The sequence below is a fragment of the Lonchura striata genome, chromosome W (genome assembly GCF_050655825.1).
Source record: "Lonchura striata isolate lonStrDom1 chromosome W, ASM5065582v1, whole genome shotgun sequence".
In the NCBI taxonomy this organism is placed as follows: domain Eukaryota; kingdom Metazoa; phylum Chordata; class Aves; order Passeriformes; family Estrildidae; genus Lonchura; species Lonchura striata.
Window position 1 is genome coordinate 43,033,256 of NC_140743.1, and position 16,500 is coordinate 43,049,755.

The following is a 16,500-nucleotide window of genomic DNA, read 5'->3' on the forward strand; positions in this document are numbered from 1 at the left end:
AAGAGTGACAGAGAACCTGCAGTGTGTGTAGGAATGATAGAAATCCTGTGTGAGTGGGAATAACAGCAAAAATCCTGATTGTGTTTGTTGGAGTGACAGAAATCCTGATTGTATGTGTGGGAATAACAGCAAAAATCCTGATTGTGTTTGTTGGAGTGACAGAAATCCTGATTGTATGTGTGGGAATAACAGCAAAAATCCTGATTGTGTTTGTTGGAGTGACAGAAATCCTGTGTGTGTGGAAATTACAGAAATCTTCGTGTGTGTGTGGGAGTGACAGAAATCCTGATTGTGTTTGTGGGAATGACAGAAATCCATACTGTGTGTGTGGAAATGACAGAAATCCTGGTGTGTGTGTGGGAATGACAGAAATCCTGATTGTGTGTGTGGGAATGACAGAAATCCATACTGTGTGTGTGGGAATGACAGAAATCCTGATTGTGTGTGTGGGAATGACAGAAATCCATACTGTGTGTGTGGGAATGACAGAAATCCTGATTGTGTGTGTGGGAATGACAGAAATCCTGGTGTGTGTGTGGGAATGACAGAAATCCTGGTGTGTTTGTGGGAATGACAGAAACCCTGACTGTGTATGTGTGGGAATGACAGAAATCCTGGTGTGTGTGTGGGAATGACAGAAATCCTGGTGTGTTTGTGGGAGTGACAGAAATCCTGATTGTGTGTGTGGGAATGACAGAAATCTTGACTGTGTGTGTGGGAATGACAGAAATCCTGACTCTGTGTGTGGAAATTACAGAAATTCTGGTGTGTGTGTGGGAATGACAGAAATCCTGACTGTGTGTGTGGGAATGACAGAAATCCTGATTGTGTTTGTGGGAATGACAGAAATCCTGATTGTGTGTGTGGGAATGACAGAAATCCTGGTGTGTTTGTGGGAGTAACAGAAAACCTGCCTGTGTGTGTGGGAATGACAGAAATCCTGATTGTGTGTGTGGGAATGACAGAAATCCTGATTGTGTGTGTGGGAATGACAGAAATCCTGGTGTGTTTGTGGGAGTAACAGAAAACCTGATCAGTATTTTGTGGAATAACAGAAATAGTGATTGTGTTTTCTGGGAGTAACAGAAAATCCTGATGTGTGTTTTGTGGGAATAACAGAAAATCCTGATGTGTGTTTTGTGGGAATAACAGAAATCTTGATTGTGTTTTGTGGGAGTAACAGAAAATCCTGATCAGTGTTTTGTGGGAATAAAAGAGCAAAGGAACTCCAAGCTTACTTAAACTGGCCATCTAAAACCCAACGTGTTTTGTGGGAATAACAGAAATCCTGATGTGTGTTTCGTGGGAATAACAGAGAAAAAAAATGATCTGTGTTTGGTGGAAATCACAGAAATCTGGATGTGTGTTTTGTGGGAATAACACTGCAAAATCCTGTGTTTTGTCGGAATAACAGAAAACCTGATGCGTGTTTTGTGGGAATAACAGAGCAAAATCCTGATTGTTTTGTGCAATAACAGCGAAGAAACTCCAAGCTTACTTGCACTGGTATCTAAAACCTGATGTGTGTTCTGTGGGAATAAACAAAGGAACTCTGAGCTTACTTGCACTGGACATTTGAAACCTGATGTGTGTTTTGTGGGAATAACAGAAAATATGATGTGTGTTTTGTGAGAATAAACAAAGAAACTCCGAGCTTACTTGCAGTGGCATCTGAAACTCTCAGCGGGGCTGGCAACGCTCAGTGGAACACGTGAGCCTCAGTTCCTGCAGTAAGAAAATCCGGCCTGGCAAAAGTCAGGAGTTTTATTTACAAATCCAGCAGCAGGAGCAGCAGCAGGAGCAGGAGCAGAGCAGGAGCAGGCTGCAGCTGAAAGCAATGATTTATTGGGAATGGCAGCAGACCCGGGGACAGCGCCTGGCACTGCCCAGACCATCATCCGGGAACGGAGAGCAGCGCAGCCAGGCCAGGCCACGCGGCGCCGCTCCTCTAGTGGCTCTCTCCCTTCTTGCCCACTACCTGCAGGAGGAAAAGCAGCGGTGAAGGGGCAGGGCCGCTGGGCAGAGCTCCGGGAGCCAGGACAGCCGCGGGCTCCGGGCTGGGAAAGACCCTGGCTGGGCTGGGCTCAGCCAGGCCGGGCTCAGGGCAGCGCTCAGTCCAACAGGAACAGCCCAGCGCAGCTCCAGCTTGGGCCAGGGCACCAGGAGCAACTCAGCTGCCAGCAACACTCCTCCCCACTAAGTTCCTTTTCTTCCTACCCAAAATTCACCTTTTTCCCCCCCAAAAATGCCTATTTTTCACCCAGATATTCAAAATTTCCCCCCACAAATGTCGCCTTTTCTTTTCCTCAAAATTGCCTTTTTTTACCCCCCAAAATTCCCATTTTTGTACCATAAATATTGCAGCAGTTTTTTTAAAGTAAGACTTTTTACAACGAAGTTGCCAAAAGAGAGTCCCAAAATCAAGAAGTGAATGTCACAGCAATTAAAAAAGATGCTGCCTTTGGTGTGTATAACCTCCAGCCCCTCAGTTGACACCATTTCCTTTTACCAGGCTGATGACTGAACGTTGTGGATAGCTCAGGAACATGCAGGACAGAGGCAGACACCCCCCCAGGTGCCCTGAGTGTGGAACTGTGTCCCCCCAGGTGTCTGTCCCCCCACCCAGCCCAGAGCAGGCTCCAGCTGCTCCCCAGGGGTTAGCAAGGGACTCACTCGTTTGAAGTCGTTCATGTTGGTGGCCTGCACCGGAGTGCCAATAAATGTGAAATACGTGATTCGTGTCGTCTCCTCGTCACCATGATTGGACTGGACAAACAACTGCAGAGGGAAACAGCCAAAAAAAGGACTTTAACTTCATCCTGCATCGGTACCTACAGCATCAGCTGCTCCAGGTGTGAAGTGTCCAAGTGAAAGCTTGCTCCCCATCACAAAGGTGTCTCTCTGTCCTCTCATTTCAGCAGTTCTGTCGAGAACACTGCTGTTTCCCTGGCAGCTGGCTAAAGTCCCCAGCTGGCACTTCCCAGCTCCCAGCCCAGCAGGAGCAAAGCAGCCCCAGCTCTGGGCAGACCCCCCAGCTCCGGGCCGCCGCAGCAGCGCAGGCACTCACAGTGACGCTGTTGACGTTCTGGAACTTGACGTAGCGCAGCTGCACGATGCCATCCTCCCGGATGTCCTCCGGGCCCAGCTGCAGCGCCTGCGTGGGCTCGCTGCGCTCTGCCTCCTCGAAGTCCATGGAGCGCGGCAGGTTGGTGAAGATCTTGATGCCCTTGGGCCCCTGCCCTGGGACAGGGAGAGAGCAGAGTGAGGGACAGGCCCAGGGAAGGAATGGCAGAGTCCGTTCTGCAGGAAATGTCAGGGCACAGTGCAGGCTGGCACAGTTACAGGGCATGGGGAACCTGTGAGGGAGCCTCCCTTCGGCCTGCACGCGCATCCAGTGTGCCTCTGCAGCTACCGAACCACAAACACTTTCTTGGGGTGTCAAACTGCACTGAACACTTCTACTTGTACATGAAACTACAGTGCATACTTCTACTTCAGTATCAAACCAAAATAAACACTTTCTTTGTGTATCAACCTACAGTAAATATTTCTATTTGTGTATCAAACTACAGTAAATACTTCCTTTGTGTATCAACCTACAGTAAATATTTCTACTTGGGCACCAAACTACAGTAAACACTTGGTGTGTCAAATTGCAGTAAACATTTTGTGTATCAAACTACAGTAAAGATTTTTATTTGTGTATCAACCTATAGTAAAAATTTCTATTTGTGTATCAAACTACAGTAAATACTTTTATTTGTGTTTCATTGTGTATAAAACTACAGTAAATAATTTGTGTCTCAGTCTATAATAAATACTTCTATGTGTGCATCAATCCATAATAAATATTTGTTGTAGTTTGTATATCAAACTACAACAAATACATCTGTATCACTCTATAATAAATATTCCTGTTTGTGTATAATCTATAATAAACACTTCCATGTGTGTATTAATCTATAAATACCTCTATTTGTGTATAATCTATAATAAATACTTCTATGTGTGCATCAATCGATAATAAATACTTTGGTTTGTGTATCAAACAACAATATTTCTATTTGTGTATAGTCTGTAATAAATACTTCTATATGTGTGTAATCTATAATACTTATATGTGTGTATTAAGCTGTAAATACCTCTATTGGTGTATCAATCTATAAGAAATATTTCTATGTGTGTATCAGTCTATAATAAATACTTCTATTTGTGTACCAAAGTACTATATAAATTGTGTATCAAATGACAATACATACATCTCTATCAAACTACAATAAATATTTCTACTTATGTGTCCATCTATAATAAATATTTCTAAGTGTGTATTGATCTATAATAAACTTATATGTGTGCATCAATCTATAAGAACTACTTATACGTGTGTATCAATCAATAAGAAATACTTCTCTGTGTGTATCAATCTATAATGATTATTTCTATGTGTGTATCAATCTATAATAAATATTTCATTGTGTGTATCAATCTGGAATACTTCTGTGTGTACATCAAACTGCAATGAATACTTGTGTACCTATCTATGATAACTATTTCTGTGTGTATCAAACCACAATAAATATTTCTATTTGTTATCAATCTATAACAAATATCTCGATGTGTGTACCAATCTATAATAACCATTTCTATGTGTGTATCAATCTATAATAAATATCTGTGTGTATTGATCTATAATAAATACTTACATGTGTGTATCAAACTATAAGAAATACTTTGTGTATTAATCTATAATAAATGCTTCTATGTATCAATTTATAACAAATATTTCTTTGTGTGTACCAATATATAATAAATACTTCTCTGTGTGTATCAATCTATAAATATTTCTATGTGTGTATCAATTTATAACAAATATTTCTATGTATGTATCAATCTATAATGAATACTTCTCTGTGTGTGTGTATCAATCTATAATAGATATTTCTCTGTGTGTACCAATCTCTAATAATTATTTCTATGTGTGTACCAATCTATAATAAATATTTCTTTGTGTGCATCAATGTATAATAAATATTTCTATGTGTATATCAATCGATAATAAATACTTCTGTTTGTGCATCAGCCTATAATAAATATTTCTATTTATATAACAATCGATAATAAATATTTTTATGTGTGTATCAATCTACAGTACATATTTATATGCATGTATCAATCTATAATAAATATTTCTATGTGTGCATCAATCTATAATAAATACTTCTGTGTGTGTATCGATCCATAATAAATACTTCTGTGTGTATCAAACTATAATAAATACTTTGTGCATCAATCTACAATACTTAGGTGTGTACAGCAAACTAAAATAAGTACTTCCTTTTGCGTATCAATCTATAATAAATACTTCTGTGTGCGTACCAATCTATAATAAATATTTCTTTGTGTTTACCAATCTATAATAAATACTTCTGTGTGTGTATTGATCTATAATAAATATTTCTGTGTGTACCAGTCTGTAATAAATATTTCTGTGTGTACCAATTGATAATAAATATTTCTCTGTGTGTATCAGTCTATAGTAACTATTTCTATGTGTGTATCGATCTATAACCACTTTGACTTGTGTATCACACTGTAGTGTTTGCCCATCAGTCAGTAAGAAGTAACTCCACCTGCAGCACTCACCGTTGTCTGGCCCCTGAAGTTTCATAGAGTACAGCTTGACAGGCTGGCTAAAAGCTACAGTGATGAGCAGCTGTGGGGGGAAGCGAGCACAGTTACACACGGGTGTCACACAGTTGCACACCCAGCACACGGGGCTGGGCAGCCCTGGAACACAGCAACAAATGCTGTGCTCACTGCCCCTGAGCGCACTCTGGCCCTTTCCCCCCAGCTCACACTCCTGTGCCAGGCCACGCTCAGTGGGGAAAGCGCGGGCACCCCCAGCCGTGTACCCAGGCCTCCTGCGGGCTGCCAGCCTGGTGGGAGCACATCCCGGGATCACAGCAATCCCTGGAGCTGTGGCAGCACAGCCCTGCAGGAGAACACCCCGGGAATGCAGCAATCCCTGCAGCTGTGGCAGCACACCTGCTCGTCGCAGTCGGACTCCAGGTAGGAGGAGTCCTTGCGCAGGCAGTTCTCGAAGCCATGCTCGTCGCTCTCATTGAGGCACTCGCAGCCAGCCTTGTTGATGAAGGGCAGCAGATCCATCTGGGGACAGAGAGCACAGCTGCTCACAGCTGGGACAGCACAAAATTCATTTCAATGACTAGGGACATTCTTCATCCTTAATAACCACGTATATGTCAATATTTACATTTTTTCTGGAAAATAAAGCCCAGACAAATTATTTTCTTGGGCAGCTTTGCCTAAAATCCAACTCTTTGACTTCAAGCACATTTGAAAACCAGGGTTTTTTAACACCTGAGCTGCACGAGCACTCCAACAAAGCTCTGGGGAGATACTCACATATCCTTTGGGAATGTCTGTGTCTTCGCTGTTGCCGGGATCGTTCTCCAGGTGCTGTTTGATTTTGTCTTCCAGGCCCACAGCATCTGCTCCCTGGTACTGGTCGATCCGCACCTTGTTCCGGAAGAACAGGAAGGTGGGCGTTGCTGAGATGTTGTTGGTGGCAGCCGTGCCCTGGGAGCAGACACCAGACTCCATTCAGTGCTTTAGGTCAGTCCCACTGCACCACTGCAGCCAACTAGCCCCACTTCTTCACGTTTGCCTTTAATTCCCACTAGCTAAACCCACCAATAAATGCACATGCTCATGTTTGCCTTTACCTCCCACAAGTGCTGTGTTCCATGGCTAAAATATTATTTTAGCAGGGGCTGGGAACCAACAAATCAACGAATAACTGCACTTTTACACTGCTCAAAGGAAGGGCAGCACAGTGGCACTGCAGGAATATTTCCTCCTAGGAGGGATTTGTTTTCCCAGTTTGGGAGAAGTCACTGTCACAGCTCCTGTGCTGCAGCAGGCACGGCGAGAGGCATGGACACTGCTGGAGCCTTTCCCAGCTCCCCATTCCCTGGTTCTCCTTTCCCATCCTGCTCAGGACACCACTGCAGCCTTTCCCTCCCTGTTCCCTGGCTCCCCAGCAGCAGGAGGCCCTGGAGCCCACACCTGGCACTGGTGCACGTCCACCTCCAGGAATGTTGCCTGAGGGTATTTGTTACTCAGAGCGCTGAAGGCGGGTGCGATCCGCAGGCAAGGGCCGCACCTGTGGGAAAAGTGACACTTCCACTTAATTCCACTTTTGGTTCCTTTTTCAGTGCCTGCCCCAAACGGAACCAGAACGTTCCTCTCTTCCTGATACCCTGCTGTAAAAACAGCCTCTCTACCTGCAGCCAGCTGGGGATACAATGCAAGGTGACATTTGGGAATCTGCAATTTATTGCCTTTATTTGCAACATTTTTACCACAGACCTGCTCAACAAAGTGTGACAAAGGAGGGCAAAATGAGCAAAAAAAATACTATTAACAAAAAACCACTATCATTAGTTCATGCCACCTCCTTGGAAAAAAATTATATTCACACATAACTTAAATGTTTAATGGTCAACATGTATCAAAGCTTCATGGATTATAAAATTGTTCCCACAATAAATCTCATTTACACCTGAACCAGTTATTCTCATATTTATTTGGTTCTGAGAGGACATAGCTAGTTTCTTTTAATTTATTTGCATTGCCTCATATGAAAATTAGTATCTTTTACTTATTCTGCGTCAGCAAAAATGTATGAAGTGCTCAGCTCCACCAATTCCTGTAAAGGGAGTTTCTCACTGGGAAAGGGAAAAGAAAAGTGAAATAAAAAAACCCGACATAGAAATTGGCAAAAAAACCCCCACAACTAAGAGGCAGCAGCCAAAAAAATAATGAGGTGCCCTATGAACCCCCAAATCCCCGGGATTATCACTATTCTCCCCAGTTTCACAGATTAAAGGGAATGATTCAGATATGTAGGTTCATTTGGTGACAAATTCATCCCGATTTCACCACAGCTGCACCTCCCTGCTGAGGACGGAAAAGAGAAAATCCACTTATCGTGGGCAAATGGGGTACGGATGCAGCCAAGTTTTATGGGGCAAAAGGTGTTTTTCCAAGTTTTAAGGTGTTTTTAGTGCTGTCCGTGCCTCGCTTCCGTCATTTTCGTGCCCTTTAAGGGGCTGTAAACCAGCGCAGCCCCTGCTCCCTCAGAGCGCCGGAGGGCTGGCGGGGCGCGGGCGGCGGGCTCGGCGGGAAGAACGGGAATTTATTCCGGGAGCTGGGAACGGGGTGCTACAAATCACACAACTTCTAAAGGCGCCGATGCCGAGACCGCCCTGACGCGTTACGGAGCGCTCCTCACGCCGCGAGCCGCGCCGGAGAACCCCAATAAAAGCACGGGAACAGCGGAGCCCTTCCCGGGAGCCTGAGCCGCACGCCGCCCTCACTCACCCCCTCATGGTGAACTTCACCACGGCCAGGCGGGAGCCGGCGGCGCTCAGCTCGGGCTGGAACTCGGTGTCGTTGGCGATCACCTTGACGCCCGCCATGGCCGCGGGCCCGGTGGCGGTGCCGGGTGCGATGTGCAGCGTCACGGCGGGCAGGCCGCCCGGCATGCACCGCTGGGGCCGCACGGGCGCAGGCGCGGCCGCTCCGCTCCGCTCCCGCCCGCCGCCGCCATCTTTGGAACGGGCAGGCCGTGAGGGCGCGACGCCCCCCGGCGGCCATTTTGGGAACGGGCAGCCCGTGAGGGCGCGACGCCCCCCGGCGGCCATTTTGGGAACGGGCAATCCGTGAGGGCGCGACGCCCCCCGGCGGCCATTTTGGGAACGGGCAGCCCGTGAGGGCGCGACGCCCCCCGGCGGCCATTTTAGGAACAGGCAAGCGCAGGAATTCTCTGAGGCGAGATGCGCCTTTAGATTTAAACATAAAAATTTAATACTGGTTTCGTCATAAACTCGTTTTTTGATGACGCCAAAAGGGGGAAATAAAAGATGAGTGCTTGTAATAACTACAAAATAAAACCAAAATTAAACCCGGGACTTTCTCTGACTCCATTTGCAGCGTCATTCCTGACAATTTCCCAACGTACTTTATAACACAACATCATGTCACTCCAAGCTGTCTAATATTCCCGCTTTTCCCAGCAAAGACCAGAAATACCGCCGCCATTCTGCCCCCGCCTGCTGCAATCGGTAATTAATTATGAATTGTCACCGCGCAATCACCCGCTCCTGGCGCGCCCTCAGCGACCCCAGCAGTTTCCACGGCGGCGGCGCCTGCCGTCAAGTGCGCCGGCCGCAGCTTTGCGCCAGTGTCGCGGGGCGCGGTGGCACCCGGCCGCTGCCGCAGCGAGCGCGGCGGGGGGACACGTGAGGGCCGGGAAGGGACCGAGACCGGGACAGGCACCGGCACCGGCACCGGCACCGGACAGGTGCGACCTGGGGCGGGGAACGGCAGGGCGAGCCCGCGCCAGGCCCCGCAGCACCCGCGCCGGCAGCGCTGAGAGGCTGCGGCACGGGAGGCGCGGGGAGCCCGGGCATCCCGGGACACACACGGGGACACCGGGACGCGCTCGTAACGGAGCAGGGTTGGGTTTGGGATCCCGGCAGGGTTCACGCAAAGCCAGCAGCAGGTTATTAATGATGGAGCTTTCCGTGCTGCTAACGGGGCCTTGGCCAAGGGAGGCTCCTGGCAGGAACTGATCCCCTTGCGGGCCTGAACACCCTTTAATGTCGATTTTGTGCTGCCTCGCCTTTCCCCGCGCCAGGCGCGGTGCTCTTGGCACCGGGATGGGTTTGGGGTGCTCCAGCTGCTGGGCATAACTGTCCTTGGTGGCAGCCTGAGCCAGGAAAAAATCGTGTGCCTTCAGCGTGCCATCAAGCGCGGCAGCAGCAGAACCTGCAAGTGCCTTCCAGAGGCGCCCGATACCTCCAGCCCCGTGTCCCAAATGAGCGTTTTGTGCCCTGCTGCCTTTGGAACCTCCTGCATACCCAGGGGAGGTGTTCCCGTTGTGTTCTCCCTCCCTCGGTGCTCCCTTTCTCCGTGCCTAAGTAATAACTGGGAAGTCTAAGCTGCCATTGCATTTAAAGTCATTAGCTTTTTCTAAAATGTACAAATAGCCCATATATTAAACTATTTAACGCTATTTAGTACTATTTCTTGGTATTTTGGGGGCAGATTATTGCAGTGTGCACACACATCCTGAGATTAATTCCTTCCTCAATGGAAGTACAAGTGTTTGGGAAGAGTTACTGAGGTGGGCTCACTTTCGTTTCACCCCTTCCTCCAAGGGATTTGCGCTTTTGTGGCTGTAAAAGTCCATGGTGAGGATTTCTGGGTAGGGGGGATTTCTGAAAAGGGGCTTAGTTGAGTTGTGGATTCAGAATTTAATTCCTTGTACTTGAAAAATCACTTTAGTGGCTTTACTGAAATAGGAATTGATCCGGGATTATTCAGTGTGCCTAAGTCCCACCTTCAAGCAGAGCAGTCACTGGATTATTCTGTCAGGTTAACACATTATTTAACTTTTCAGTTTGTTTGTTCATTTCCTCATTTAAATAATTGCTTTCTGTTGAAATATTTTAAAAATCATGGTTTTGGGAAGGTGTTTTTTTCCACATGCCTGCATTTGTTCTGTCGCGTGTTCCCTGCATTTATTTCGTGTCTAAGGTTAGAATTATTTCTGTATATTATTATTTGGAAGGTTTTATGTTAGGAAATGTCAAGTGAAGGCAGTAAGCGCAAGGATACGTGTACATGGAATAACAGGACAGCGTGCGGTACTGTGTTTGGGAAGGAAAACCAGGGGTTTGGCACTTGTGGCTAGAGAGAAATTCCTTTCCTCCAGGGAGTACAGGAAGAGCTGTACTTGTGATCTCCATTGCCATTCCAAGTTCCCTTTTCTGTAGGAAGCAGGCTTTGGGGCGCTTGGGAGTGGCTGCAAGGCGGCAGCTGGGGTGCAGTGGTTGCCTGCCTGCTTTGGGCCCCTTGGCCACTGGGACAGCGTCGATTCGCTCCTCTACTTTGTCAGCACTGATGTCAAAAAATGGAATTATTGATTGTTTTCAGACAAAAAGGGATTTTGGTGCTGGCAGGGGCTGCACTTGGTGTTTGCTGGGGCTGAGCTCTGGAATCCAAAATCCTGGGGAATTAAAATGTGGTTTTTCCTGAAGAGGAAGTTTTTTATGAAGGCCTTGCGCTGCCACAGTCAAAGACTGGAAGGAAAAAGGTAGTTTTTCTTTCTCCTCTCTTTCCCAGGGCCTTGCTATGAAATACTCTGTATGAGAACTGTGTTTGAAGTGGGGCTGTCAGGGGGGTTGCTAATGTGATTTCTGCATGGGAAATCTGGAATCTCTTACGATAGTTATGTGCTAATGCTCTTGTATGTTGTAGTATCCTCCTGTATGTTCCTTTTGAAAATTCCCTTTATTCAGAGCGGTGTGGGTTTGGAAGTGTTCAGGAGTGGCTTTAAATGCAGAATTGTGAAATGCAGGAATTCTGTGCCCCAGTAGGGGATTTCCTGGATTTATTAAAGAAGGCAGCTGTTTCTGACAGCCAGGTGACACAGGAACACTGTGACTTGTCCCCTGAACTGTAGGGCAGCAGAGGAGTGGGGAGGGATTTTTGTGTTGCTTTTTTGGTGGTTTTCAGCTCTGGTTGAGTCATTTGTGGTTTGTTTCCTCACAAAAATAGAGTGGGTATTTCTGTTTGCTGTGGGTGTTTTTGTTCTAGTTATTGATATTTGCATTTTGTTCTGTTGCATCTGGACACTTTATTCCTGCCTTTATTCCATTTTTATGATGATTTTCCTGCTAATCAAGCCCAGTTTAATTGTAGCTCTTTGTTTGGCACCCTGTTGTTTAAAATGCTGAATTAATTTCTCTTTCTGTGTTGTGATGGTCTAGACAGAGCAATTGATCCAGCATTGCATAACAATTAACTCTGCAGGGCCAGGTGTGGTTTGCAGTGTGGAGAAGGACTGGATTTTTGGGCTTTATTGATCCTGATCGTTACATTCGAGCTCTTAATTAAGTCGCTTTTAAGGAAGGTGGGCCAGTGGGCTGCCAGAAATGAGCTGCTTCACTGGGAGGGGTCGCTGGATGTGATATTAGTGATTTTGTGATGTGGATTTTGTGCAAACCCCCCAATTGATCCCTGCCTTGCCAGGAGCCTCCCGGGAGCTGCATGTAATCCTTAGCCATTCATTAGCCTGCCCTTGCTCCCTCCCTCCCCCCTTTTTTCCACGGACACAGCCGTGTTCCAGTTCTCTGGCTGCACTCATCACATGGCGTAACAACTCCTGTGGTTTTCCCCGGATAGGAAATGACAGGGGTTTCTGTTGGGATAGATCGGGGTGCTGGCACAGGTTGTGCAGGGAAGCTGTGGACACCCCGTCCCTGCTAGTGTCCAGGTTGGAGTGACATTTATTTTTCTGTCATAATTCAGATTTATTACCTCTAAAGTGCTGCTAAACAGGTTTACACACCAGTTAAAACTCAAGGTAGCTATTAAATAGTATATAACAGTATACAATAGTATATAGCTATTAAAAACCTCACAAAACCACACATATTTTAAAACAGTTCTCCCATGAATCCTGCCCGTTTTGTTGGTCCTCTAAACCAGAGCTCTGGTTTGAGCTGGGGTGAGTTCAGAGCATAAACGTCCACAAGATAATCCACAAGGAGTGTTTGGTTGTTAATTTAACACGACTTTTCCACCGATAAGAAACCCTCAGTTCTAAAAGCAGGGAAGTGCTCAGCAAGCTGGGAATGTTGCTACCACAAACAGAGGGTTGTTGTGGGGTTTAAATCTTGTGCAAATTCAAGTGGGTTTTATTGCCACAACTTGAATTTCCATTCCCAGTCACTGAGACCGTTTTGGCCTGGGGACAACTGAAATTCTACCGTGTTTTTTGTGTCAATACGTTCGGAAGATCCGAAATGTAAAGATAGTGCTGAACCTATTTCCTGCTGGAGAGTGGCCAGGATCCACTTTATCAGTGGATTATACAAGGCTAATTTCACCTAAGGCAGGATATTCCACATTCCAACATGACTGTCTGTGTAGCAGGGACATAACAACATCAGGGGTATAAAAACTGCCTCAGCCTCAGGCCTTAAAACATATGTAACTTCAAAATTACTCTAAAAAGAGGCATTTGGGCAAGAATCCTTGTGTGCACAGGGATGTGCTGTTTAGCCCCCACCTTTTACTCCCCTCCTTCTTGGTTTGAAGGATAATATTTTGGATTTTGGGAGACTGAAGCCTCCCCCCCACACCCCCATAATGTAAATAAACATCATCATTGCCTCCTACCTGGGGGGCCATGTCTGTCTGTCCATCCGTCTGCTGCAGCCCATCTGCTTCATCCTGGGATCCCCCAAATGTGAGGGGAAAATGTCGGGAAACGTGAGGGGAAAAGGGCAGGAAACATGAGGGGAAAAGATAGCGAAAACATGAGGGAAAAGAAGAGGAGACATGAGGGGAAAAGATGGCAAAAAAAAATGAGGTAAAAGAGCAGGAAACATGAGGGGGAAAGATGGCAAAAACCTGAGGGGAAAAGAGAAGGAAACATGAGGGGTAAAGGTGGCAAACATGAATAAAAAAGGAAAAGAAACGAGGGAAAAAAAGCAGGAGACATGAGGGGAAAAGGGCAAGAAACATGAGGGGAAGAGTGGGGAAAATGAGAGGATAAGATGGCAAAAACCTGAGGGGAAAAGAGAAGGAAACATGAGGGGTAAAGGTGGCAAACATGAATAAAAAAGGACAAGAAACGAGGGAAAAAAAGCAGGAGACATGAGGGGAAAAGGGCAAGAAACATGAGGGGAAGAGTGGGGAAAATGAGAGGATAAGATGGCAAAAACCTGAGGGGAAAAGAGAAGGAAACATGAGGGGTAAAGGTGGCAAACATGAATAAAAAAGGACAAGAAACGAGGGAAAAAAAGCAGGAGACATGAGGGGAAAAGGGCAAGAAACATGAGGGGAAGAGTGGGGAAAATGAGAGGATAAGATGGCAAAAACATGAGGGGAAAAGAGCAGGAAATATGAGGGGAAAAGGTGGCAAAAACATGAGCAAAAAAGGGCAGGAAACATGAGGGGAAGAGCATGGAAACTTGAGGGGAAAACATGAGGGAAAAGAGCAGGAACATGAGGGGAAAAGACAGCAAAACCATGAGGGGAAAAGATGGTGAAAATATGAGTAAAAAAGGGCAGGAGACATGAGGGGAAAAGATAAGTAAAAACATGAGAGAAAAAGTTTGCAAAAACATGAGGGGAAAAGATAAGGAAACATGAGGAGAAAAGAGAAGGAAACATCTGGGGAAAAGGTGGCAAAAACATGAGGGGAAAAGAGCAGGAAACATGACCAGGAAAGGACAGGAATCCTGAGGGGAAAAGCTCAGGATACCTGAAGGAAAAAGGAGGGGAAACCTGAGGGGAAAAGGGCAGGAATCCTGAAGGGAAAGCGCAGGATACCTGAGGGGAAAAGGTAGCAAAAACATGAGTAAAAAAGGACAGGAAACCTGAGGGGGAAAGGGCAGGATGCCTGAGGGGAAAAGGTGGCAAAAAAATGAGAGGAAAAGAGAAAGAAACATGATGGGAAATGGGGGTGAAACTTGAGGGGAAAACATGAGGGAAAAGAGCAGGAACATGAGGAGAAAAGACAGCAAAACCATGAGGGGAAAAGATGGTGAAAACATGAGTAAAAAAGGGCAGGAGACATGAGGGGAAAAGATGGTAAAAACATGAGGGGAAAAAACAGCAAAACCGTGAGGGGAAAAGGTGGCAAAATATGAGTAAAAAAGGGCAGTAAACATGAGGGGGAAAGATAAGCAAAAACACGAGGGAAAAAGTTAGCAAAAACATGAGGGGAAAAGAGAAGGAAACATGAGGGGAAAATATGGCAAAAGCATGAGGGAATAGAGCTGGAAACGAGAGGAAAAGAGAGCAAAAACAAGAGGGGGAAAAGACAAAAACAGGAGGGAAAAGAGCAGGAGACATGAGGGGAAAAGAGAAGGGAAAATGACGAGAAAAGGTGGCAAAACGATGAGTAAAAAAGGGCAGGAAACATGAGGGGAAAAGAGAAGGAATCCTGAAGGGAAAAGGGCAGGAAACCTGAGGGGGAAAGGGCAGTGAAACCTGAGGGGGAAAGAGAAGGAATCCTGAGGGGAAAAGGGCGGGATACCTGTGGGGAAATGAGCAAGAATCCTGAGGGGAAAAGGGCAGGAATCCTGAGGGGGAAAGAGCGAGAAACCTGAGGGGAAAAGGGTGGGAAAACCTGAGGGGAAAAGAGCGGGAAACCTGAGGGGAAAAGAGAAGGAATCCTGAGGGGAAAAGAGCAGGATACCTGAGGGGAAAAGAGCGGGGAAACGTGTGGGGAAAAGAGAAGGAATCCTGAGGGGGAAAAGGGCAGGAGTCCTGAGGGGAAAAGGGCAGGAATCATGAGGGGAAAAGAGAAGGAATCCTGAGGGGAAAAGGGCGGGAATCCTGAGGGGAAAAGGGCAGGATACCTGAGGGAACAAAGTGGCAGAGACAGGAGGGAACGAGATGGTAGAGTTGTGAGGGCAAAAGAGGACAGGAGCGCGAGGGAAGGGAGCCGCCCGGGCTGTCACTGATGTTGCCTCGCTTTTGGAATTGCAGGCGCTCTGCGGCCATGGCCGGGAACAGCCTGGTGCTGCCCATCGTGCTGTGGGGCCGGCGTGCCCCCACCCACTGCGTGTCCTCCCTGCTGCTCGTGGATGGCTCTGTCATCGTCACCGGCTGCCACGACGGGCAGATCTGCCTCTGGGACCTGGGGCCTGACCTGCAGGTAGTGCATGCACAGTTCACTTGGCAGTGCCCCTCAGCCTGTCCTCCCTCTCCCGTGCTGCTCCACCCCTCCCATGGCGCTGCCAAGGGTTACAAAGAGGTGTTTGGCTCTTGGGCTTCCTTGCTGCTCCTGTAGGAAGCTTTTTTAACTCATTCCAGTTTCTTGGAGCTGCTCTAAACCAGTTGCTTTTTAGTTGAGCTGTTTCATATTGTGTTGTGAAAAGGAATTCCTTCCCAATATCCTATCTGGCAGTGGTAAGCCATTCCCCCTTTTCCTGGCTCCATTCCCTGTCCCAAGTCCCTCTCCAGCTCTCTTGGAGCTCCTTTTGGCACTGGAAGGGGCTCTGAGGTCTCCCCTTATTTGTGAATATACAGGAACTAAGCTGGGGAAAACTCTTTGATGTGCAGGACAATCCTTTTCATTCATTTAATATGTGTGTGCGCATATTAATGGATATATAATACATTAAGTAGACAGCTGGGATATGGGTATTTTGGTCATTTGTGTGATTTTGACTCCCTGTTTTCTTTTCCTGCTCTCAGATCAATCCCAGAGCTCTGCTCTTTGGTCATACAGCTTCAGTTACTTGTTTATCCAAGGCCTCAGCTTCCAGTGAAAAGCAATATATAGTGAGTGCATCAGAGAGTGGGTGAGTTTCTGTTTGTTATATGCAAAACTGCAATAATGGGAATTTGTGCCCAGTTTATCCATATATTCAACGCTGTGTGTAATTT

The 16,500-nt window shown here is 46.5% G+C and overlaps 2 protein-coding genes and 1 long non-coding RNA gene across 8 annotated transcripts in view; 2 read left to right on the forward strand and 1 right to left on the reverse strand.

Moving 5' to 3' along the window:
- Window positions 1-1,746: 1,746 nt before the first annotated feature.
- Window positions 1,747-8,588, reverse strand: LOC146763231 (thioredoxin-like protein 1). The gene is made up of 8 exons (XM_085571431.1): window positions 8,407-8,588; window positions 7,090-7,186; window positions 6,427-6,600; window positions 6,046-6,168; window positions 5,644-5,713; window positions 3,068-3,240; window positions 2,674-2,778; window positions 1,747-1,978 (listed from the first exon to the last, which is right to left on the reverse strand). Exons 1-8 carry the CDS (start codon window positions 8,568-8,570, stop codon window positions 1,949-1,951), a joined length of 936 nt encoding a protein of 311 aa, XP_085427557.1. The 5' UTR covers window positions 8,571-8,588; the 3' UTR covers window positions 1,747-1,948.
- LOC146763232 (uncharacterized) lies at window positions 6,572-7,590 on the forward strand. Its single transcript, XR_014952688.1, has 2 exons — window positions 6,572-6,636; window positions 7,239-7,590. It is a non-coding gene; the product is annotated as an uncharacterized LOC146763232 (long non-coding RNA).
- Window positions 8,589-9,227: 639 nt separating the features above from the next.
- Window positions 9,228-16,500, forward strand: part of LOC110478603 (WD repeat-containing protein 7) — a 41,289-nt gene continuing 34,016 nt past the window's right edge. For 5 of the 6 annotated variants that reach the window (XM_085571349.1, XM_085571350.1, XM_085571348.1 and 2 more), the window contains exons 1-3: window positions 9,229-9,388; window positions 15,598-15,766; window positions 16,309-16,415. In XM_085571349.1, the coding sequence (XP_085427475.1) occupies window positions 15,611-15,766; window positions 16,309-16,415 (263 nt within the window). In that variant the 5' untranslated portion in view covers window positions 9,229-9,388; window positions 15,598-15,610. Of the gene's footprint in view, window positions 9,389-15,597; window positions 15,767-16,308; window positions 16,416-16,500 lie in introns of all 6 variants that reach the window. The other variant, XM_085571353.1, reaches the window with a different exon arrangement.

What these genes read in the sequence shown, in the direction of transcription:
- LOC146763231 (XM_085571431.1), bottom strand. Translation starts at nt 8,570, where the DNA reads ATGCCGGGCGGCCTGCCCGCCGTGACGCTGCACATCGCACCCGGCACC. An exon ending in TGGACGTGCACCAGTGCCAG is followed by an intron (nt 6,601 to 7,089) that starts GTGTGGGCTCCA and finishes GTCTGCTCCCAG; the next exon opens with GGCACGGCTGCCACCAACAA. An exon ending in CAGACATTCCCAAAGGATAT is followed by an intron (nt 6,169 to 6,426) that starts GTGAGTATCTCC and finishes CTCTGTCCCCAG; the next exon opens with ATGGATCTGCTGCCCTTCAT.